Here is a 24,825-nt window from a genome sequence, read left to right as displayed (position 1 = left end):
CCCTCACGAGGCTTAACGTTTGCACTTGCACCTTTCTTCAATATGGTAAAAAAAATGAACAAAACGACGATTCCTAGAGTTTCTTAGTTGCGTTTCCTTTTTGTCGTTGTTTCGGTTCCCCTTTCCTTTGGTTTTACTTTATCTTTCTTCCAGGAAAGTGATGAGAATATATACCTTTTTTTGCGTTTTATAATTTTCTTTTCCTTTGTTCTCCTTTTTTTCTCCTCTTCTGCCCTCCACACAACTTCTCTCTCCTCTCTCTCTCTCTACAAATCCTTCTTTCTTCTCTTCGCTGCTCACTGTAGCGTAGCCATGGCTTTCAGAGTTGGAGGAGCGGGAGGAGTAAGCTTCCTTTTGCCTCTTCGCCTTCCTGCTGCATCTTTTTTTTTATTCAACTTTTTATTTTCCTTATTTTGGAGATTTATTTTTTTGCCCTGTCTCGGTCCAATTTTTCTGATTTTTAGTCGCTAGTGCAGATTTTGGTTCTCAATTTTTGTCCCGCTTTGTGGTTGGTTCCTCGTATTTTGAGTTCCGAATTTTTCTTATTTTGAGTGCAATATCTTTGTTTAATCACGAGTTTTTAGTTTGCCACACTCACTTGACATTAAATCGATGTTGATCTTGGTATACATACAGCTATGAAGATATTGTAGATGATTTTTTTTATAATTTCGTTCGTATTAGTGTTGTCTTTGGTTTGGGTTCTGGATGCTACTATTTTGATGCATCTGAGTTTGGTCTGGTATATGTTATGTTTTCGTATGTTTGGTTTGCTATGAGCGAAAGCTTATTGAATACTTTATTCTTTCCTCATGCATGAAGTTGCTTTGAGTTGCAATTAACTTTAGGGTTGTGTGTATCAGAGTTTTCTTTTAATCTGGGGCATTGGGTGCAAGATAAGCAAGTGCATTTGGCAGTTTTGTCAGTTGCTCCTATTGGATTGTTGTAGTTTGTTTTTGTACAGTGAAAGGAAATAACATTTTTTTCTCCCTGATTGATTAGATTTGTTTTACTGGTAAATATGGTTAAAGTATTGAATTTGGAAAGGGCAAGAGTTTAGAATTAATGTGTGGATTCAATGTAGGGAAATGCCTCTTCTGGCATGGGTGTTGCTGAGCATAGCGTAAGCACGTTCCTGGAATTGCAGAGGAAGAAAGTTCATCGCTATGTGATTTTTAAAATTGACGAGAAAAAGAAAGAGGTTGTTGTTGAAAAAACTGGAGGCCCTGCTGAGAGCTATGATGATTTCACTGCATCCTTGCCTGAAAATGATTGCCGATATGCTATCTTTGACTTTGATTTTGTGACATCTGAGAACTGCCAAAAGAGCAAAATCTTTTTTATTGCATGGTTAGTCACTTAGTTTCTTGTACAACGATAGAAATTGCATATTATATTAACTCATTCATTTCTGTATACACTGCTTTACATGTGTGGATATAATATTTTACTATTGCATTTACATATCTTGCTCTCAAGTCTTGAAATACAAATTATTATTAGTTAAGACGAAAATATGAGAACGCATCATGATTATTATGACTTTGCTCATCTAAAGAAGCATATATGGGTTGTACAGTGGAAAGCAGATGACACAATGTAAATTTTGTACAATGATGTCATTCTCTAGTATGTCTACATATGATTCCAATTGTTAACTATCTTTTTTTTTTCTTTTTCTGACTGGCTAACGTAGTTTTATTAAAATGAGTACAAGGGTACTCAAACCCTCTACAAGAACCAGACCAAATAAATCAAAGTGCAGGTCCAAAACTAACAACATTGTCTTATACAAGTAAAAGGATCAATGTACCAATCAGAATCTATTCATCTGGAAAACCATGATCGAGATTGAGCATTGTGAGATCCCTTAACCCCACCATATCAAAGGCTGAGTTTTGGAAAAAACAGTCTTATTTTGCAACAACCATATTGACCAAACTACAACATGCTAGAATATGCCAAACTACAACAATCTACCAAAAGGTTTTCCTCCCACACAAACAATTTACCCCTTCACCTCCATTGCCAACACCAAACATCCCCTAGCCACTCACCCATGTCAATAATGAAACAGTCCTTATCCCCTGAAATTAGAAACAACCTAGAGAAAGAGGCTTTGAGGATTGATGAGCCTAACTGTGCATGCCAAAATTTAACCTCTCCACTCCTCATTACTCTGAGAGGAAACCATAAAGGGTTAACATCTGTAACACATTCAACACTACATAATACTACTCTTTCAAAACATTTGACACTATCTTAATATAATTAATATTCTATTCTTAATAATACCTATTCTTATTCTTCTTGTCATGGCTTATCCTAAATACACCAGAGAGGCAGAAGACTCAAAAGTCAAGACTAGTATTTTGACAAATTCTTAAATCTGAATTGTTGCATGTATTTCAAAGACTGACTTATTTTGCATTCTCTTGTGTAGAACTTAAAAAGACTTCTGTATATTTCTTTTATAAAAAAATACTCAACAATTTGTTACCTAGCTTGTAGCTGCTCCATTGAAGCTCTCATTCTATTTTTCAGTGTGTTTTCTTCTTTGGGTTGTCTAACATTAGATTATTATTTACCTAGATCCTTACCAATCATAAATTTTGCTAGAAAATTATACAGAAAAAGTTTGAATAACTGAACTGTTTTCTCCAGACTCTAGTTATTGGAATTACAAAATTTGAAATGAATTTCCCTTCTTGGAGTCATGGGATGGAATCTAGATCTTGGTAAAGCTGTCAAGTATTTAAGTTTCTCTTTGTTTATTATGATTTGCAAAAAAGAATAAACTTAGTATAATGGAATGTGTCGAGTCAATGGTTGGCATGAGAGGTTGGTTGTTTTGATGGTTTATTTTTTGAAGGTAGAAGGACTTCTAATCTTTTGATTTGGGATCTGATTGATATTTGGTATGTGCAAGTTTTTTATCAGATGGACTCGAAGAAAACTTATTACTGAGGTAGGTACATATTGTTATATTTTCAAATGGAGTAGGGGTAAGTTGTAATGGAATTGTTTTCACATTTTCAAGCAAAATTGAACTTCAATTACTATAATACCTTGTTGAACACTTGAACTGGGGACTGTATGTAAGACTATAAATATGTTTTCTCTCCTCTACTAGACTTATCCACTGGTATGTTCCTTCTTCAGCTTTGAGACCCCTTTTTTAGCTAATTGGTTGTTTCCCCCCCTATTTCTAGTAGTTGATTGTGTTTTGTCTTCCTCACCGAACACATGTGATAGTTTTCGATCACCTTTCACTTCACTTGAACTCTTGTGTCAAGTGTCTGCATATGGTAACCATCTTCTCAGCCATTTCTTAATTTTTGTGTTGATTATCTTTTCAGTGTTTTGATTATTTTATACATTGAGCATGCTGCAAGATATTATTCAGTTACTTTCTACTTGCAAATGGAGAGCTTGTCTTGACACTTGCAGAGAAAATTTACCTTCTATTTACAGCTGTTGGACTAAACCAGAAGAAGTTTCTGTTATATAATTTGGCACATATGTGCCTGTATCCTGCTTTTCAGTTTATGAATTGATTGTTTTACAGGTCTCCTTCGGTAGCCCGCATTCGCCCTAAGATGCTATATGCAACATCCAAGGACAGGTTCAGAAGGGAGCTGCAGGGCATCCATTATGAGATTCAGGCAACAGACCCAACCGAGATGGATCTTGAAGTCCTCAGAGAGCGTGCAAACTGAGCACCTACACAAGAGGGTTGTGTCTAGGTGATGTAGTTAAGATATCTGAGGCCTCAGGGAATGATGTTGACTGATACCCTTTAGTTGTTCTACTATGATCTCTGTCTGTTTCGCGACATATTTCTCATAAATAGCTGACTTATCATTTTATCAAGTAAATAACCTGCACCTGTGAAGGCTGATTAGGGGTTCCTGCCTAAGAAACCCCACTGCAGGGGAATTTATGCTTTTCCTTATTGCCATGATGGTTCTCGGGTGCAGATTTATATAGTAATGGCTATTGGAAATTCGACTTATATTCTATGAATTTCAAATGGACGCAGCTGGTGAGTCTGCTTTGTTACATGCCAATCCAGTATAGGTTTGTTTTTGTAGCGAATTCCAGCATTGGAATATTTGCTTTCTGAACCAAGGTATGGGAACTAATGTACACAAGGCATTGTGTTAAGCTTATTTTGAGTTGTTTAAATAAAAAAGAATTAAAAGCTATAGAAAACAAACTACAAAAGATTATAATATTGTATTTATTAAGTTAAATTCAACCGCACCCCAAACACTACAACTGTATGTGAACTAGAAAATAGAATTTTTTTTTCCCATAGATTTCAAATATCCCTTCATTTATCCTTTTTTTTTTAAAGCTTCATTTGTCTTTATTTTCTCTCCCCCAATATTTCCAGGTCATAAATGTCGTGGGATTGAATTAATTATAAATAAATATGGATGATCAAATGGCCAAGGCAGATTGGCACCCAATGGCTGAGAAGATGGTTATACAGCATTATTGCCCGGGCCCTAGCCCCTTTCCCTGCCTTTTTTTATTTATGTCTTATCTCAAAAGAGAGAGGATATATTACTATTTTCTATTCTCTTAAGTACTAATTTATTTTTTTTCTTCTGTTAGTATTGTTTTAAAGCATGGGTCCTGAGTTATTCTAGATACATATAATGCTAAAAATAAAAATAATTAAGGGAATGGTAACAATGAAATGTAGGCATGATTTGCTTTGGGTCATTAGTTTTTGAACATACACTCGCCTTTTATTATAGGTACTATATTGGGTGTTGCTAGGTGCACTCAGCATTATTGCTGGTGCATCCAACACTTAAGGTGAAATGACGAAAATATTCTTGATCCATAAGTCATTTAAGTTGATCCGGAAAAGTCTTACAGATCAAGTTGATCCGTAAGACTTCTATGGATCAAGTTGATCCGTATTGTTCCGTAAAAGGTTTACGGATCAAGTTGATCTGTATTAACCTTACGGATCAGCTTAATTCGTACGATTTACGGACCATCTTCATACACACCTATCACAAATGCGAAAAAAGCGTAGGAACAATTTTAGTATTTTAATAAAATGTTGGATGTACCAGTAATAATGTTGGGTGCATCTAGCAACACCCTACTATATTTAACAATTGACACTGGCAAAAGCTTTCTTTCAAGATAGATAGGTTGACGTGTATAAAAAATACTTTAAAAATTAGGTATATCTCTTTCTTTAAAGATAGGAATCAAAATATGTATTTGAGAGTTTATAACTTACACTCATATTCAAACAACTAAATTATATTTCCTTTGCTAAATAGATATATCTCTGCCATGGTTCACATCATCTCTTGTTTGAGTAAATACCCATGATAGTAATAACTTTATTGTCAGACGAATTCGTGAATTAAATCACGATTTTACCAAAAAGGAAAAAAAAATGACGGACAAAGTAAAAACAAAACAAAGGGGTTTGGATTTTGGGGACCAGGGCAATTGTGTTCATGAAGTAACTTTACTAGTAAAAGTGTAAAACTTGTCTATGAAAACTTAATTTTCAATCCTGTATTCAACTTATGACTGATAACATGAAAACTTATGTTTGGATTAAAGATTGAAAAGTCTAAAAATATTTTTACTCTGAAAGCAATAATTTTTCTTTCTTTCTACGTGTATTGAAATTCGTTACTGTACATTGGAATTTGACAAACTACTTTTCAAACTTTTTTTTTTTTTATAGAAATACTTTGTAAACTTTAATTCAAATAAACCCTAACTTGGACAAATAAAATGATTTGCATTATTAGCACTTATGTGTGCATTTGTTTTGCTATTAACATATGCTAATTTAAGTAATAGAGATTACTCTTACCTATGTGATCTTAAATTTGATTGCGGAATTTACATGTATAAAAAAATACACAAATTTAAATAAAATAATTTTAGTTTGAATAATTCTCATAAAATTAACTCAAAGAACATTTATTGTTTAGTATTCCGCGCATCGCTAGTTACCATAATCCTCGTACGTACCCAAGAAGAAGAAAAAATCTTATTACAGCACTTGCTATTTTCTAAGGTTGTTGTCATGATTGATTCATTGATGAAAGTAAATCATACATGTCTTAAACAAAGAAAAAAATAATTTCAGTTTGATTGCATTGATATGCAACACAAGTCCATGTCATCATTATCTTTTACAGAGTCACAAGGTACAACTGTTGTTGTTACGGATCAGGTTTTTGGATTTATTCAGGATATTTTTCATGATGTTGTGGTAAAACAATTGATACATTTTGATGAAGTCGTGGAAGCTGCTGGTAGCCCCTAGTGTAGTCTAGTGTGACATGTTCACTGTTCTTATCCTTTCGTCTCTGTTGATCATACGTGTCTGTCTCCCACTATCATCAGTGCACGTACCTTGTGATCTTCCCACACACACGTGATCACACGCTAATCAGATCCTTACCCTCCCCAACACACTTCCATGATTCATTCACTGTTGCCTCCTTTTTTGCCTATATAGTTGCTTTAGGCTAAATCTTGATTTGATTTGGTGCTTGATTGTCTAATTATCTTCGGCTAAACTTTGATAGGGTTGTGAATATTAAATATCTAGCCGGTGGGTTTTTGGTATCTTACTAATTATATTATCTAGTTCAAGTTTGAGGTGTGTTTGAGGCTGGATTTGAAGAACTTTCCAGTTAGTTATCTCTTATCTTGAAGAATCATTTTATTATATAATTATATTGAATATTCCAGCTCAAGTGGTTTGTGGATATTGTTCTTTGATTTTATATATGCTTTTTTGCAACCTTATTATTATTCTTCAGTCGCTTTTCTTTGCTCGATTGGAAAATTTTCCTCTTTTCTTTTATGTGATTTTAACTGGCGGTCTTTAAATTGGTGACTGAGACATGTGGGGATGGGTTCTCTCTGAGTAGGATTTTAGATTGATACCTCACACAAAGCAAAGTGGCATCAAGTTGGACTTTCATTATAAGCTACTTGTTTGTTGGTCGACTTTGGTAATGATTTGAGGCTCTTATCCCATGTTGCTATAGATATCTTTATATTTTTTTCCCCCAAAAATCCAAGATCCAACCTTTGCTTCTAATATCTGAGATATCAATCTTCATATATTTGCTTTTGGTAAGGATATTGATTAGGAGAACTCGGTGTTTTTTGTTTTATTGGGTGTGTCAGAAACTTGTTTTAAGGAGAAGCTACTGAGAGAGCTGTTATATGAGGTTCGAAGCTTTGGCTATGCCATGAAAATTTTGAATTGTACAATATGGGTAGCAACAGGACTATTGTTTGGTTTAGAAGGGACCTTAGAATTGAGGACAATCCTGCATTAACTGCTGCTGCAAAGGAGGGTTCTGTACTCCCTGTGTATGTATGGTGCCCTAAAGAGGAAGGACAATTTTATCCTGGAAGAGTGTCAAGGTGGTGGCTGAAGCAGTCTCTTGCTCACTTGGATCAATCACTGAAGTCTCTTGGATCCAGACTTGTGCTCATCAAAACCCACAGTACTGCTGTGGCTCTCGTGGAATGCGTAAAGGCCATTCAAGCAACCAAAGTAGTGTTTAACCATCTGTATGGTAAGTGTAGCTGGTGTAGATTTAGCCTTCTGTTTTAAATGTTTTATCCAATTTTGAACCTATCATATATTTAGTGTCATTTAATGTTTTGGATCTCCAAAAAGTTGAAGAAGCAAGTAGGCTTTTTCTATTGATAATTTGGAGGAGGTTTAGGGCTGAGCTTCAAGGTAGGGTACTCCTTGAAGACAATCCTCAAAACTGAACATATTGGTCTGTTCACTAAGTGACAATTACTTGAGGCGTTTTCTCATCCTTACTATTTTTGTTCCGTGTTTCAGTTTGGTATTATGTTACTGCAAAATGAAGGGTGGATGATTGTCAAAGCTAGAGAATTCTAAAAAACAATACACTGATTCTTTAAATGCCATAAAAAACTTCGTACCCCATTGCCCAGAGGCTCTTCGCTATGCGAAGGTATGGGAGAGGGATGTTGTACGCAGCCTTACCCTTGCATATGCAAAGAGGCTGTTTCCGGATTCGAACCCATGACCAACAAGTCACCAAGGCACAACTTTACCGCTGCACCAGGGCTCGCCCTCGATTCTTTAAATGCCATAATACATTAAAATTCATTTAAATCTGTATGCTTGTTTCTCAAATCAATTATTTAGTTTTTTAGATGGCCACTTTAACCGGTTGAGACATGAGAATTAACTGGCACTTGTAGGATTGCTTTATAACGAACAAAATAACTTCCACATATATTCTTCGCAGTTCAATGCTAGTTAGCTGATCCATATTTCTTACCCTAATTATTCTACCAGATCCAGTTTCACTTGTCCGTGATCACAACATCAAAGAAAAGCTAGTGGAACAAGGCATATCTGTTCAAAGCTACAATGGAGATCTGTTGTATGAGCCATGGGAAGTAAATAGTGAGAGTGGACGTGCTTTTACTACCTTCAATGCTTTTTGGAAGAAATGCTTGCACATGCAAATGGATATTGTTTCAGTTGTTCCTCCATGGCAATTAATTCCAGCTGAAGGTATGATATGACTATATGCATAATGCATGTTACTTCGATTTGATTGTTTCTCGATAATATCATTGTTGATACAAGGTTATTGCTAGAGGTTATGAACTAGGAAGGAGGTCTAGTTCTTAGATAATTCTATTATGGAAACTAGCAGTAATCTGATCAACTTCAACTTCTCTTTTTATATCAACCTGTCTATATACCGAATGGTATACATATATGGACACAAAAAACATGTCAGAAATTGTTTCTCTTTTTGGACGACAGGAAAAATTGAGGAATGTTCATTGGAGGAACTTGGTCTTGAAAATGAATCAGAAAAACCAAGTAATGCATTGCTAGGACGGGCATGGTCACCGGGTTGGAGAAATGCTGACAAGGCTTTAAGAGAATTTGTGGAGCTTCATCTACTTCACTACTCCAAGAAAAGGCTGAAGGTTGGTGGAGAGTCCACCTCACTCTTGTCCCCATATCTTCATTTTGGAGAATTAAGTGCAAGGAAAGTTTTTCAAGTGACTTGTATGAAGCAAATATTATGGACAAATGAAGGAAACAGTGCTGGTGAAGAGAGTGCAAATCTTTTCCTCAGGGCCATTGGACTTAGGGAGTACTCACGCTATCTTTGTTTCAACTTTCCCTTCACCCATGAGAGAGCACTTCTGGGGCACTTAAAGTTTTTTCCTTGGAATCCTGATCCTGATATCTTTAAGACTTGGAGACAAGGTAGGACTGGCTTTCCTTTGGTTGATGCAGGAATGAGAGAACTTTGGGCAACAGGATGGATACACAACAGAATAAGAGTAATAGTTTCCAGTTTTGCTGTGAAAATGTTGCTTCTACCCTGGAAATGGGGAATGAAATATTTCTGGGACACACTTCTGGATGCAGACCTTGAAAGTGATATCTTGGGTTGGCAATATATCTCAGGAGGCTTACCAGATGGCCATGAGCTTGAGCGCTTGGACAATCCTGAGGTTTGTCATGTTTTCCTTCATTCAAAGGATTTACAGTTTGCTTGGTATCACTCAGATGTGATTATTTTATATTCCATACTTTACTTTAATTTCTATGCATTTAAAAGTTTGTTTAATCAACATAACATGTATAACATATCACTGCCTGTTATAGCATTTGACTTTACTGCAGCAAAAAAATCTTTTGTTTCCTTACCTTGCCTCTGTCCTCATGTGCCATTTTTTGAGATCTAAGGATGTTGATTATACTAAACGTTATAGTAACACTGCATAAAACTAGAAGATATTAGTTTTGTGTTGTGAAGCAAAAACTGACACAATCTGAGTTACCCTGCTGCCTGTAGAAAAATTAGAGACTTACTTTTTCATATTTTCTTCAATTCCTTTTATACCTGCTGAAATTTATCTCTTCATATTTCTTTTACAAGTTTTAAAAGGAATAATGCTCCAACAACCAAAGTATATCTTGTTTCTATCTAACATAGATAATTTGAATTTTGAGATTTTTTGTTTCTGTCTAACCAAAGTATATCTGTTTCATGTATTAGTGTAGGGCATGCCAATATATTTGTATTTTGAGATTTTATTTTGATTTTTTCTGATTGAATATCCATGGCTCTCTTAGTTCTATTTATCCATTAAAACAACTCTGTAGATTAGTATTTCTAAGAAGAACTATAGTAGTTGAAAGAGATCTTTTGCCAATATGCATATTTAACTGAGGCTGTTATTACTTGTTCCTCCCCTCAAAAAGAAAAGAAAAGAAAAGAAAAAGAACCTATTAGCCTCCTTCATTGACTATTACATCCATAAGGAGTAAGTTCTACCCTTTCAGAGAATAGAAAAATAATCAAAATAAAAGTTAGCAGTCTCACATCTCTAATTTTGGTGACAGATTCAAGGGGCTAAATTTGATCCAGAAGGTGAATATGTGAGGCAATGGCTACCTGAGTTGGCAAGAATGCCAACTGAGTGGATCCATCATCCTTGGGATGCACCACTTACTGTGCTTCGAGCAGCAGGAGTTGAGCTGGGCCAGAATTACCCAAAGCCAATCATTGATATAGATTTGGCCAGAGAAAGACTCACTGAAGCTATATTCAAGATGTGGGAATCTGAAGCAGCAGCAAAAGCTGCTGGCTCTGAACCAAGGGATGAAGTTGTTGTAGACAACTCTCACACTGTTGAAAATTTGGACACTCAAAAAGTTGTCGTCCTGGGAAAGGCTCCATGTGCTACTATTTCAGCTAATGATCAAAAGGTGCCTGCTCTTCAGGATTCCAAGAATGAACCGCCTACGCGGAAGAGGCCAAAGCACATGATAGAGGAGGGGCAGAACCAGGATCACTCTCAAAATCATAACAAAGATACTGGCTTGTCAAGCATTGACCAAGACATTTGCTCCACAGCTGATTCTTCATCATGTAAGAAGCAGTGTGCCAGTACAAGCTCATATTCATTTTCAGTTCCACAGCAGTGTTCCTCATCTTCTAATCTGAAGTGGCCATGGCAAGAGAAGATTGATATGGAGCAGAGTTCAAGCAAAGATGGTAAGTACATTCTTACATTTCCAAGGGATTTATGAAAATGCATTCTCAAACAAGAAATGCATTGCTGATCTAAGAAAATTTCATAATTACATTCATTAATAGCTTAATTATTAAGGAAGCTACAACTGCAATGAAACTATTTATCTCTGGAAAGGAAATTACAATTTGATGGAATAGTTCTAACTTCTAAGAATTGGATAGGCTAGCAGAGATACAGTAACAAATTAACAATTTAGCTGAAGAGTAAAAGAAGAGTGAGGAACCAATTCTCTTTCTTCTTTGTTCTGTTGCTCATACGTAACATAGGTGACCCGAATGCAGTTTTGAGTAAATTAGGTTCCTTCCATCAAATTCATAGCCTTATGCCACATTAGCAGTTTATCCCATGATTCTTAGGTTTTACAATTATGTTGGTCCTGCTTTTGGAACTCAGCATGTTCATTAGTGCATAGTAGCTTATAGTTCTCTTTTATAATTATTATCATTATTTTACACTCAATTTTTTATAACTTTTTTTTGGCTTTGGCGTGCTACTGATAGATAAGAATTTCAATGCAGGAGCTATGTGAGGTTGATGTTGTTCTTGTTGACAAAACCAGTAGCAGCTGCATTGTTCATGGAAGGAAAATGGTGCCATATTTAAGTTTTGCAGTTTGTTTATAGCCTATGCTATCAATCAGTTGTGTAATAGGTTATGAAATCCTGCAAGAGGAACACGGATTACAACAATAGTGAGCATTGTATATTATGAACTTGTGCTGATGGGCTGTTCCATACACATTCTGACAATCCCGTAATTACAAACCATATAACCAAATACTCTACACATTATATTACTCTAAAATGGCTTGCATTTTATCCTTCTTACTCCAGCATTTTTTTTTGCCCAATTACACAACTTTGTTCAAAATGTTTAAACCATAACTGTAAACTAGTACAGCCTTTCTTAACTTGGTTAGGATTTAATTCTGTCATGTGATGTTGTGTGATTAAAAGTTTTAGAATTTGGCACTCTTGATAAATTTCATTTTTTAAAAAGGTTCAGCAGCTTCTTTTGGGTAGGTAATACAAATCTATAGCAAGGAAAAAACCTCATGTATATGCTTTCCGATCAAAAACATCTCCATACTCAAAATTATAATGTTTTTTTTTATCGGCAAATATTAGATTGTTAGAATGATAGTTTTATTACTAGAGAGAATTGAACTTAGAACTTTTTTCTCTTTCTTTTTTCCTTAATCATCCAACCATCTTATATCTCCTGTAACAATGGTAATGATGTGTTATAGCGGTTTGTTCTTTGATTTTATTAACTTACATTAAGGAAGAACAAAACCAAGAAAGTAATTCAAGATATAAGATTATTACGTCTTTTCATCTCCATCAAACAAGAGGAAATAAATCTATGGAGGCTATGCATAAATATAATATCACTTATTCATCACCTTGTCTACACACATGGATCTTAATTAAAATGCAAATTTTGATTATAGTAGAATAATCAAATTCTAAGCAGAAGAGGTAAAGTTAAAGTTGGCACAGTTGGCGTGCTCCAAGAAGAGGGAGCGGAAGCCAAGCCTTGAGGTAGCCAAGTCAAATTGTAGCATGTTGTTCTCCAACTGATGTGCTCCAATTGTGATTGAAGTAATTGGTTGAGAATAACCCACCACAAATCCAACTTGGGCCGTACTTGGGTCTGATCCAGCATCCACAAAACCCAAGCAAATTACATCATTAGTATACACCATTGAATTCGCACCAATGATGCTCCACACCACTTCATTCTGCAGCACTAGATTTATGTCAGGCACAGCAGGGCCCATTCTTGTAGACTGAATGTCTTTGGTTGCAAAGCAAGTCCCAAATGGAGCCACAGGTGCAACTGTAGGGGCTCCTACTGCTTTTACAAAGGCCTCAGACACAGCTTTGTAAATTGTGGTCTCCAAGACAGTGTATGGATTAACAGTACTAATCTTAGTCCCACCAATGCCATTTCTATCTATAGACAAAAGGGTTGTGTTCAATGGTACATTTTTGTCAGAGACTCTAATGGATTTCACCCCAATGAAGTATTCTACTGAGGGTTCCCCTTGGAAATAACTTGGAGCAGTGCTAACAGGATTTGTAATGAGAGGCGTGAAAGTGAGAACCTTGGAGAGATCAGAGTTCAAATAACCAAAATTATAAGGGCCATCACCAAAGAACATGACACCATTTGTCATAGTGGAAGAACTCAAGCAAATGGCGAATTTTCTAAGAAAGCTGAAAGCTGAGGAAAATTGAGAAGGAAGGGAAACTTTAGTTCTGCCAAGACCAGCCATACCTGTGACACCACTAGCAAGGCCGTTTTGTACAACATTTGCTCCGCATATGAAGAGGAACTTAGGCACAGAAACTACCCTAACAGGATTGTTTCCATCAGTGGCATTGATAGCAACAACATCTGCATGAATTTCACCAAATGTGGAGACACCAGTAACAGTGTTGCTTAGAGAACGACTACAGATTTTGTCCTCAACATTGCAACCATATAACCCGAAAAGTGAGCACTGAGCAGAGCCACAACGAGCTGGTTTTGAGGTTGATGAGACATAGCCTTTTTCACAGTTCACCCAAAAGTAGCCACCACCAAGATCAACTGTTAGTTTCACTGGCACAAGTGGGGTTCTTTGTTTGATCTGTGTAACATACTGAGGAACTGAGGCAGAAACATCTTTGGTGACAGGAAGAACAAGTGCCTTTGGTCTGAAAGAGGGTTGAGCTATGGAGAAAGAGATGAACAATGAGAGAAAGCACAAAAATAAGAGTTTAACTGAGGAAGCCATTGGAACAAGAGCTAGCATAAACTGTTTGAGGGAGGTAGAGATATGTGAAGATAGAGATAGAATGGAAACGTGTTAATGATGTGGATAACATGGAGAAGGATTCGGAGCTACTTATATAGGTTTCTCACAAGTTAGGCACTTAGACTTTTCTTCTTCTTATGGATGAGCTTCAACAAGTTGAGCACACAGATTTGTAAGTTAACCCGTGTCACTTTCAAAGATGGCGACTGAGTTAATGCATTGGCCAACTCAAACATGTCCACTAATTCTTCTGTGTGATATTTTGGGATTTGGATTCTCTCTGGTCAATAAGTTCACGTCATCAAATGGAAATTGTTGAATGAAATATAGGATGATCATCAAAATTTTATTCTCGCAATTTAGATTTACAAGCATATATATTTAAATTTGCAACCGTTCGGTCATCCGACAACTTACTGCATGTGTATGGATTTTAAAGCTATACCAAATTCATTTGCATACTCTTGGACATTGATATATATATATATATATATATATATATATATATATATATATATATATATATATATATATATATATATATATATATAACTTCGGATATATGTAATTAGCATAATTGGTTCTTTTTTTTTCTTCATTTTTTCACTAAAAAATGTCATATCAAACATTGAGTTAGGCAAGAAAACCATATTTCACTAAAAAATGTCATATCAAACATTGAGTTAGGCAAGAAAACCATAATATGAAATAAGTATAAAGAATTGTTGAAGTTAAATTAAGACAAAAATGCCTGTAACTGAATGACAATTTTTTACTTTTGGACTTTGCTTTCTCTTTTGAAATTTTTAAGAGGTGACGGTTTTGTTAAACCTTTCGATGGCATCATTCTTATTAAGTTGTGTAACTTAATTGTCCTTAATTTCTAGGCTCCATGAAAATGTTTTCGTTTTGCATGCTTTCTGCAACCTACAGTAAATAACAAAATGGTGATTTAATTTCCTAAGAGTGTGTTTGGATATGGCGGCGTATACCATCACACCCGACCACAACATTTAGTCAATAGTGCAAGGCATGAATCAGGCCTTCCACTCCGTCGAGCACCTCCGTGGCGTGATGGATATGACGGCTGTTCCCAGACTAGTGAGTGTAGTTCTACATGTCCCCCTATGCCCATACCTGATTGATGTTTCACAAGTTCAGACCGTGTTTCTCGAAGGAGAGGATCATCGGTGTGAGGGAAGAGTCGCGAGTTCGAAAATAGAATTCTAGAAGTTCAGGTAAAAAAGAGGATGAAGGTTGTAAAGGAAATACACAAAGGTTTTAGAAGATTCTTATATAAAAAAGAAAAATTCAGTTTCTCACATTTTTAGGAAGAAATTAAAATTACACATTTTTAGTTGTTTAAAATTCTATTTTAAAATTACAAAAATTTAAATTTTTTATAAAGAAAACATCCAAACAATAAATTTTAAATTATAGAAATGTAAGTTTTCTGATAAATTAGTTTTCTCAATTTAAATTTTTTATTCAAACGTACTCTAAGTGTTTCCTTTATGCATGCTTTCTGCAACCTAGTTAGTGCGTGATGACAATGATTGTGGCTTTGCATTTGTAGATCTTCCCTTGTGAGTGTTGTTTTTCTTCTCAACCTTTCTTTCTCTCAATTTTTTCCTGATCTGTTATCATATGATTAGTTTTAGATATCTAAGTTTGTTTAATATCGTATTAGATCCCGACTTTAATTATTGCTCAAGTTTTGGTCCCTCCCCTAACATTATTGCGTCTGATGGATGACTTTTTGTCACGGAACATCATTAATTGACAAACATTAAGCATATACAAAGTGTAAAACAGTAATGCAAAGGTAGGTCGTTATAGAATTGAAGACGTGGTCCTTGAAAAAAAGTGGAAGTTTGGAAGAAAAAAAAATACCTATAGAGAATTTATAAAAAAGTTATATGTGATATTCTTATAAGTTCTTTTTAATTTCTTGTGATAAGTTTTTTTCTGTAACCTATCAAAATAAAATCTTGTTAACATATTTCAATAAATTTTATAATCAAACTCGTGATTTAAATTTCGTTTTAATAAAATTTTATTAAATAGTCGTTTAATACTTTAATTAAGTTGTTTATTTAAATATACCCTAAACAACCTATTTCCTCTCATGTTTTTTTTTTTGGAGAACCTGTCTCTTCTCGTAGATCTACATTAAATTCAATTTATAATTTATGTACCAATTATCAAGGTATCTTTTAGTATTTCACTGTTCAGTATCTAATTGAGATATGTATTGGAATAAAAAGAAAAAAAAAATGCTCTTCTTGAAAAAATAATGATTTGTTCAATATATGCAACCATCATTTTCCTAAAGAATTTGTCTCTTCAAAAGTTAAAATCTATATTTTAGAGAATAGAGTTCATTTATAATTGTTGATTAACAATCAATAATTATGATAATACTAATACATATATGATTACAACATAACCTCCAAAAAGGATTTCTCCCCATTATTTCTTATTCTAACTATTTTCTAGAGATGTCAAAATGGGTCAGTCGAACTTGTAAGGTCTGACCCCCTTTGACCGATATCATAAATAAATCGACTCAACTGGTCCACTTTCTGTTATACGCTGAAAATCTTGGCCCAATCTAGACTACCACAGGTTGGTGGGTTAAATGGGTTGGCCCACCAATCCACCTATGACTTAACATTAAAAAAATCATTTTTAAAAGGAAAAAATCAACAAAGAGAGAGGAATGACCAAGCAGAAAATGAAAACCACCTCCACTTGCAAGGGAATACGATAAAGAGGGCTAGAGGGAAAATGGCAATGGTGGCATCATGGTGAGGTGCCAAGGTGGCACAATAACTTTGTGGTGAGGGTAGAGAGAGAGAGAGAGAAAAAAAAAAACAAGAAAGCATGGTGACTAGTGAGGTGGTGGTGTCACTATGGATGACAAAGGCCAATGGCACAATCGTAAAGAGTGTCTAAGCAAGATCGAGAAATTGAGAGATAGAGAGAGCGAGACCGAGTGTGAGTGACTAAGTGTATGGTAATATGTGTGAGTTAGAATTAGCTTGGGTTGGATTATTTGTTAAATGGGTTCAACCTAGGTTGGTCGGGTTATAAACGAAATATATTTTTGGCCTAATTGAAATTGTTTTTCTTCTTTTGGTTTGACCTGGTCCAAACCTGTGGTGGGTTGGATTGACTCGCGAGTCCTAACATGTTTTGACAAGTCTACTATTTTTCCTACCAAGACATTAGAGAAGCAAAATAATGACATGGACATAACATAGAGACGGATTCCAACATGGCAACATTTTTCATGAACTATATCAACAATATAATTTTACATACATGAAATATGGTGATTGAATAATAGTTTAAAAATAATTTGCACAAGTTATTTATATATATAATAAATATTTTTTTTAAATAAAATTTCCTGCACAAAAAAATTAAATACTATATTTAATGAATATAATACGTAATAAAATTATAAAAAATATAATAAAAGTTGAGTGATAAATTATTATACATATTATATTTAATAAATATAATATTTTATGTTATTGACAATTAATTTTACTTATAATGTACTCATTATAGCATGTATTTAATGCAGTATATAATTAACTTAAATTATATCATTAAATGCTATAATTAATATATATTATTTTATTAAGTAAACATCATAATTTATATATTATAAATAAAATTATTTGTCTTAGCAACATTACATATTATATTTAATAAAAAAATGTTATAAATATTTATTGTAGCTGATAAATATAATAATATATTTATTATATACTAGTGGATAGGTATTGCCCTTAATTGCACGTGTAATTGTTGCAATATTTTAATCAATATAACTAATGTTGGAGGTTGAAATGAAATGATGGGGTTGTTTGCAATTTAAATAGTAAAAAAAGTCTAAAACTATATTGGACAACAAATGAGTGTATTATCCACAATTTTTTTAAGAGAAAAGTATTATCCTTTATTATACATACATATATAAGGAATATGAAATTTTGGCACATATATTTTTGTCGAAAAGAGATCAAATTACATCGGTATAATTTTGATAATTTTATATTATTTTTATAATTTGATACAGAATGTGATTTTATTGATCAACTGTTGAATTATATGTACGTATTACCAAGATAATTTGTGTCAAATTTTGTCAAAATTAAATAGTAAGAAAAAAGTAATCAAATTATTCATATTTTAGTATATTTTTAAATGTTTATATTAAGTTGATTTTAATTTATATGAAAGAGGCAAGATATGATTTTAGATTGATATGAAATTTTGCATATGTAGTCTATGTAAAAAGAACTTTCAATCTAACGGTAAATTTTAAGAAAATATTATCCGATTGAAAGTTATAAAATGATATAATAATTGTCAAAGTTATACCGCTATATGTTATCTATGTAACTAACTTTGTAAACTATTTTCTTTCTTAGTATTCTATTCAAGTAACTACCTTTGCAAACCACTCACTATTATTTAACTTTCAATATCTGTCTTTTCATTTTTTTAAAAATAAATTAAAACGAATATCTTATCTCCTAGTTGATGTTTTTTTTTGTTAATAATAACTAATTTTCGTCAAGGAACCAATGACTTGTTGGTATCTCATGATTATTATACAATGAATCCCTTTTTAGTAACTATATAATTTTTATATAATTACCTTAAAAAAAACTTTTATATTATTATCATTATTATTATGTGTTTTATAAATTAAACATTTGGGATGATTGTAAGTTAGTGGTTTTCGATTTTAAAATAAATTTTCAAAACGAAAACGTGTTTAACAAAATTGGGTTTTGAGTTGGTTTCTTATATCTTTCTAAAACAGTTTTGACCCAATTTCAGAAACAATAAAAATATGTTTCTTCAATTTTGTTATTGGTTTTAACGTAAGCCTTAACCTTTCACACTGCTATTTTCTTTCTCGCTTGTTGACGATGCTCTTCCTCCCTTCAGCATTGCCCATCGCTCGTTGGCCACCATTGAATGCCTGCCACTTGCCTATTGTTCTCTCTCTCTCTCTCTCTCCCCGTTACGCTACTTTCTCCAACTTCCATCATCTTGTCTATTGGTAACGATTGCTCATCTCCTGTCACCTGCCACCTATTGCTCGCCTTCCCTCGTTGTCGACCCAGCTTCCAAACTCTTCACCACCGTTCGTGAGGTTTGTCACAGCGCACACCTTTGAGATTTCGAAAGATCCCTTCAGAGTCCTATAACTCCATGGAAGATTCCTTTAGATTCCTTTAACTCCATGGAAGATTCCTTCAGAGTCCATAATCTCCATGGAAGATTCCTCCATGTTCTGGATTTTGGGGATTTTGGACATGGATAGATAAAGTCATGCACTTGGATAACACAACAACAACAAGTAATTAACTTATAAGCCATGGTTTATATACAATGTTCATTCTATTGGGACATTTGTTGCAAACTTGTTTTGTAGGGTTGAGTCTACCCATTGTGCGTTGAAGCGGTTGTTCCATACTAGCATGAGAGACCTGTGTAAATGTTGGGATGCTGAACAACATGATTATTATGTGACATAATGAAATTAAAGCCTCTTTTGAACATAACATTCATGTTGTTGGTCACACTTTTAATGTATAATTGTATAAGAGACTGCGTGGATTTGTTTCAAGGTATGCATTGAATCATATTGCAAATAAGGTTCACAGAATGTAGCTTGTCTCATATGGAGTTCACCTAACTCCCTTGATGGTCAGCTCATCAATTAGTTTTCTATAATGGATTACTGTCAAAGACGAGTTATTTAACCACCGGCTGATGTGTGGAGACATCTCTTCATACCCAAGACATTGTCCCTGACACCAATGGTTACAAAATGATCATATATCCATCCTTGTGTCACCAAGAAAAGTATATATTTAGTTCATCAATGACAATGTTAACAATATAACAAACAAAAAATTTACTAGACACCTAATTACTTGAAGAAGAGTGGCATAGCCACTAATCTGCTTTGTGCCAACAAAACTAGCACTAGTAAGATGTTCATAAAGATATGTCAAGGCATCTGCCCCCCATGAATGCCTCAAACATCCTTTGAGGTCATGAAAAAATTTAAGAATTTTACCTTCTCATAGGTTGCACTTTTATTAGCAAATAAGGTGCAACCGACTAGATGAAACAAATAGGCTCTTGCTGCCTCATCCCATCTTTATTCTTCACACCTTTCCTCATATACACCTCGTAACTAGCTTAAACGAACTTGTCCCCCCCCCCCCCTTTTTTTGTCTCATCAAAGGCATCCTTATATTCAACTCCAAGTAGCTCAACAAGCACGGGAATTGTTGCTTCCTTATCCATATGTTCACAATTGTAAAAAGTGCCAGTAATGGGAATGCTAAGTAAAGATGCCACATCATCAAGTGTTATCGTCATCTCTCCCATGGGCAAATGGAAGGTGTTTGTCTCTATGCCATTTCTCAGCAAAAGCAGACAAGAGTCCCTTGTCTATTGTCTGATAACTGCATGTAGTCAACAAGAATAAACCAAACCCATTGACCACATCGTGCATCTAGTCATGTAGTGCAATCTCTGACTGTAACTTTCTCACATGTGATACTAATTTAAGATCACCACATTCCTACAACAACATATATAATTACTAAATAAGTTCCAAAACAAAAAAATAAAAAAACCTTTCAATGATTGAATCAATTTTAAATATTCAAACAAACGTAGTAGTTTACTATGCCTCCCCATACTTCCCAGGCCATATGATTAGCGTATGAGTTCAATAGTGACATCTCCTTAGGGCCACCTAGAAATCCAACATATGGTTTTGGTTCCTGTTGATCCACAGGCTACACATGCTCAATAGGCTCCGCTTCCTGAACAACCTAGACTTGGTTAACATGTTCGATAGGCTCCACTTGCACAGGTTGCTCCAAAGGGTCCACTTATTGAGCTTATACATGTTGCCTTCATTCAGACATTGTTGGTTTATTGCGTCTGTCATTGTCACCATCAAAACTAACTCTTTTTGTACGTGCCATTTGAACATTAAATTTTAATCATTAGATTCTATCGTCAGATAGGTTAAAAGTGTTACAAATATGAATATAAATTCATACTGGCCGAGAGGAATTCTCTCAAGCAATTCCAAATATTCTGAATTATTCAAACAAAAATCAAATTATAGCATTTATCCAAGTACTCATAAAATGTGTTTGTCATTGTTATCAAATATCAATAAGATATACTACACATACCAAATAGGAAATCCATTTGCAATGTCAAATAAAATAGATTGAATTTGTAATCACAACAACTACCCACAACTGGTTCTGTGGGGTTTCATTGAGTATTAGTGGTGGAAATTGATCCAATCTATAATCCCAAATACTAGTTGATTTCATAAAGAAGTATGAAGTTCCACCTTTATCTTCCCAAGTTAACTTTAAAAATATATAATTGATGAAGAACAAAGGATGATCATACAAATTCTAAAACAAAATTTACAATGGATGAATATATTTCTTAATCAATCATGATTGAATATTATAATATTGATGAAGAACAAAGGGTGATCATACAAATTCTAAGACAAAATATACAATGAATGAATATATTTCTTAGTCAATGGATGATTATAGAGGTAAACAAAAAAAGATGAACCCACAAAATAATTATGAGAGATAATCTTAAATGAAATTTAAAGGGACCTAAAAAATTTTTAAATTATTTTAAAAAAAAAGCCTTGAATAGCTTTCCATAACAGACATTCTAGAATGGCTATTCCGAAACAACCACTAAAAACAAATGAAAGAGGAAGGAAGTAGGAACTTACCTTACAAGCCGAAGGAGGAAGGTGACGAAAAGGGAAGCAGGGGAATGTGTGCCGCAGGGGAGGGAGGCAGAGTTAGGGTTGGGATTTCATTAAGGGTATTATCATAATTTACCTAGAAGAGAGAGGTGTAGGATAGAGAGAAGAAGGTGCAGGGTTCAACACCCTAAAAAGAGCTGAGAAAAGCCCATTAGATTTTTGAGGTTGGGGTTGAGAATTGGGCCCAATTATAAGAGAGATGATAAGGCGGCGGGGAAGGGAAACTTCGTCTTGGTTGGTTCCATCGACGACTGACTAAATAGGCTTTGTTGTGTTGTTGTGTTGTGTTGTTTTCCAATTGAAAATCGAAATCGAAATCCCCACAACACAACCCCTTCTTCTTCTTCAATTGCGTTGGAGCAGAATGTGGCCCTCGGCGGAGATGCTATCAAACATAAAGGAAGCAAGTCAAAGCGTGGTGTCGACGCGGCGCCCCTGGCGCGTGTTCCTTGACCCCTCCTCCCTCAGCCTCCCATCCTCCATCTCGGAAACCACCACGCGCCTCGCCCACAACCTGACCTACTTCCTCTTCAACTACGCCCTCCTCCTCCTCCTCGTCTTCCTCCTCACCCTCCTCCGCCACCCCTTCCCCCTCCTCCTCTTCCTCCTCCTCTCCGCCGCCTGGTACTTCCTCTACTTCTCCCGCGACGACCTCCCCATCGCAATCATCCCTCTCTCCCTCGTCACCCTCGTCGCTCTCTTTGCCACCGGCGCCTGGCTCTACCTCCTCCTCGCGGTGCTCATTGCGGCCGTGGTCGTTTTCTTGCACGCTGCGCTCAGGAGTACGGACGAGCTTGTTGGGGACGATCAAGAATCCCCTTATGGTCCTATGCTTGGTGACACTCCTGCTACTGGTGCCTATGTCCCTGTTTGAGCTTTTTTAAACTCTTTTTTTTTTTTTTTTTGTACAATTCACTAACAATCTCAAATTTATTCATCTGCTCTTTCTCTGCTCTGCTGCATTCCTTTTGTGCAAATATTTGGTTTGGTATTGGATGGGATGATGATGCCTGTCAATATTGATGTTGTGTCTCATGAATTTAACAATGAATTGTGAAGCTTCATGTGGTGCTGGGAAATGGGAATGTGTCATCATCATTACAGCAGGGTTTCTATGTTTTGGATTTCTTCACTTTATTACTTTGCTTTGTGATGTGCTATGTTGAACTGGAATAATGCACAAATAATGAAATTTAAGCATGTAATTATTTTAAGTGTTTTGGTACTATTCTTTTTTTACTTCGTAAATATGTGAAATTAAGGTTTATATTAAATGTCGGCATAGGTTAACTAGGTGAAATTTCAATTTTGATCGAAAAATAGTACATCAATACCTAAGGACTGCATCTAAGTTTGGGTAATGTTCAATTCCACTTGCATGATTGTGGCTGAATGATTGACCGGTTTCTTTGGGTAGGCACCCTTGGGCATGGTTGTGTAAATGCAGTAATGCCTTTTGCTTTTGGATTGTAAAAGTCATGATTGATCTGCATAATTGTGTGTTATTAGTGACTATCACCAATGTATTTTGTGAATTGTGATTGTAACTCACTGTAATGTGTAATCACCAAGATAGTGTAAATTAGGATCCAAAAGCCCTGAATTGGTATAGCTGTTGATTGTATATTACCCCAAGCTTACGATGAGTGTGCCATTTGCTGACAGCATTATGCCCTTCTTAGGATGAGCCCAGTGAACTGATTATTGTGGTAATTTATTGCATTTGTAATTGTGAACCTGTTTCTTTATCGACCATAGTTAGTATAAATAACCATGTTCCTAAAAGACTTGTCCTTGTGAATTTCCTCCTTGCAAAATCAATTCTTCTGATGTCATATAATATGACTTTTTTTGCTTTGAGTGGTTATATCATGCACTCGATCTTTAATGTCAACATCCGGTTCTGCAGTTGCCACTTAACAAGCATAACATTAAACTGCCTGTTCTGCAAATGTTCCCCCTTTCCAGAAACATTCCACTTTTCCTACTTTTGGCATGTGAAAAGTTCACAATATTTCTATTTGTATCAGAGTCTGTCATCTATATGTATGATAAAAGTCCTAAACAGAATGTCATATTAACTGTAAAAATCAAATAAAATTAGAAAGAGGACAAATTTTTTAATTCTCTGAAATCTATTTTAGTTTCTGTGTGTTTTTGCGGGAGAAAAAATTGTTTGTAGCATTTTTTCCTTGTGATTTTATTCAGTAAGCATATAATCTAGTTTAAATTAGTTAAGGGCTTGATTTCTCTGATTTTTTTCCTGCAACATTTCTCTATGCACGTGCCTTTGGAAGAGTAGTATCAATATTTTTTTTACTGTTCAGATCTTGCAATCAGTGGATGCGATCATTAAACAAATAATTCCATGCTTTAGAATCAAAGCCACAAGTTTTGTTGCAAACGTTATTTTCGTTTTTATTTTTATTTTCTCTTTTAAGCAACCGAATAAATGCTAATGCTTTTTACTATGATTATTCAAAATTAACAAGACGATATTCGTTAGTCAGTTGTCACGTGCCTAACTTTTGGTTCCCTTATAAATATTGTTAATTTTATTCCACTTTGGCACTTCTAGTGTGTTGTGAAAAAGGCAATATGTTAGATTTGACAAAAATGAACGAACGTGAAGTCGTTTAAGAAACTTCAATGATATATTAAGACAAGCTAAATCAATCTTAAGATGCCTTTTCGATGAGTAGTTATCTAACAACTGCTTTTACTTGCCAACAGGCTTTAGATTACTTGAAATTTTACCCGTTTTAGTTAGTGGTCCTAGGAAGTTGGAACGTGAAGAAGCTACATAGTATAAACCTTATTAAACGTATTGCCTAACTGTCTTGGACTATTGGGAGAAATGAGACAAAAAAATTATTGTGAAAGGCCGCCTGTTAAATTAATAAACCACTGGTGATTCGCTGAACAGAATTCTTCACTCTTCCAAATTTACATTACTAGCGGAGTTCTTCTCTTTTTTAAAACTCTCAAGTCTCAACTATTCACAGCGTACACT

General features: G+C 34.9%; 4 protein-coding genes across 8 annotated transcripts; 3 read left to right on the top strand and 1 right to left on the bottom strand.

The window, feature by feature from the left end:
- Positions 1-221: 221 nt before the first annotated feature.
- On the top strand, positions 222-3,916 carry LOC100305927 (uncharacterized). The gene is given in 3 exon segments (NM_001248129.1): positions 222-342; positions 1,085-1,350; positions 3,569-3,916. Coding segments are annotated over 3 exon segments (447 nt in total). The 5' UTR covers positions 222-312; the 3' UTR covers positions 3,720-3,916.
- A 2,384-nt stretch (positions 3,917-6,300) lies between these two features.
- Positions 6,301-11,940, top strand: LOC100233234 (cryptochrome 2). Of its 5 annotated transcripts, none has more exons than XM_041005536.1 (6): positions 6,304-6,613; positions 7,198-7,595; positions 8,360-8,581; positions 8,840-9,546; positions 10,442-11,096; positions 11,655-11,940. In XM_041005536.1, the coding sequence occupies exons 2-6, from the start codon at positions 7,286-7,288 to the stop codon at positions 11,663-11,665; spliced, it is 1,905 nt and encodes a 634-aa protein (XP_040861470.1). In that variant the 5' UTR covers positions 6,304-6,613; positions 7,198-7,285; the 3' UTR covers positions 11,666-11,940.
- A 575-nt stretch (positions 11,941-12,515) lies between these two features.
- Positions 12,516-14,397, bottom strand: LOC100787358 (probable aspartic proteinase GIP2). Its single transcript, XM_003536164.4, has one exon. The coding sequence runs from the start codon at positions 13,937-13,939 to the stop codon at positions 12,605-12,607; it is 1,335 nt and encodes a 444-aa protein (XP_003536212.1). The 5' UTR covers positions 13,940-14,397; the 3' UTR covers positions 12,516-12,604.
- A 7,601-nt stretch (positions 14,398-21,998) lies between these two features.
- On the top strand, positions 21,999-23,946 carry LOC100781470 (PRA1 family protein D). Its single transcript, XM_003535372.5, has one exon. The coding sequence runs from the start codon at positions 22,177-22,179 to the stop codon at positions 22,684-22,686; it is 510 nt and encodes a 169-aa protein (XP_003535420.1). The 5' UTR covers positions 21,999-22,176; the 3' UTR covers positions 22,687-23,946.
- The last annotated feature ends 879 nt before the right edge of the window (positions 23,947-24,825 follow it).

The sequence above is a fragment of the Glycine max genome, chromosome 10 (genome assembly GCF_000004515.6).
Source record: "Glycine max cultivar Williams 82 chromosome 10, Glycine_max_v4.0, whole genome shotgun sequence".
NCBI lineage: Eukaryota > Viridiplantae > Streptophyta > Magnoliopsida > Fabales > Fabaceae > Glycine > Glycine max.
This window is presented reverse-complemented; position numbering and strand designations above follow the sequence as displayed.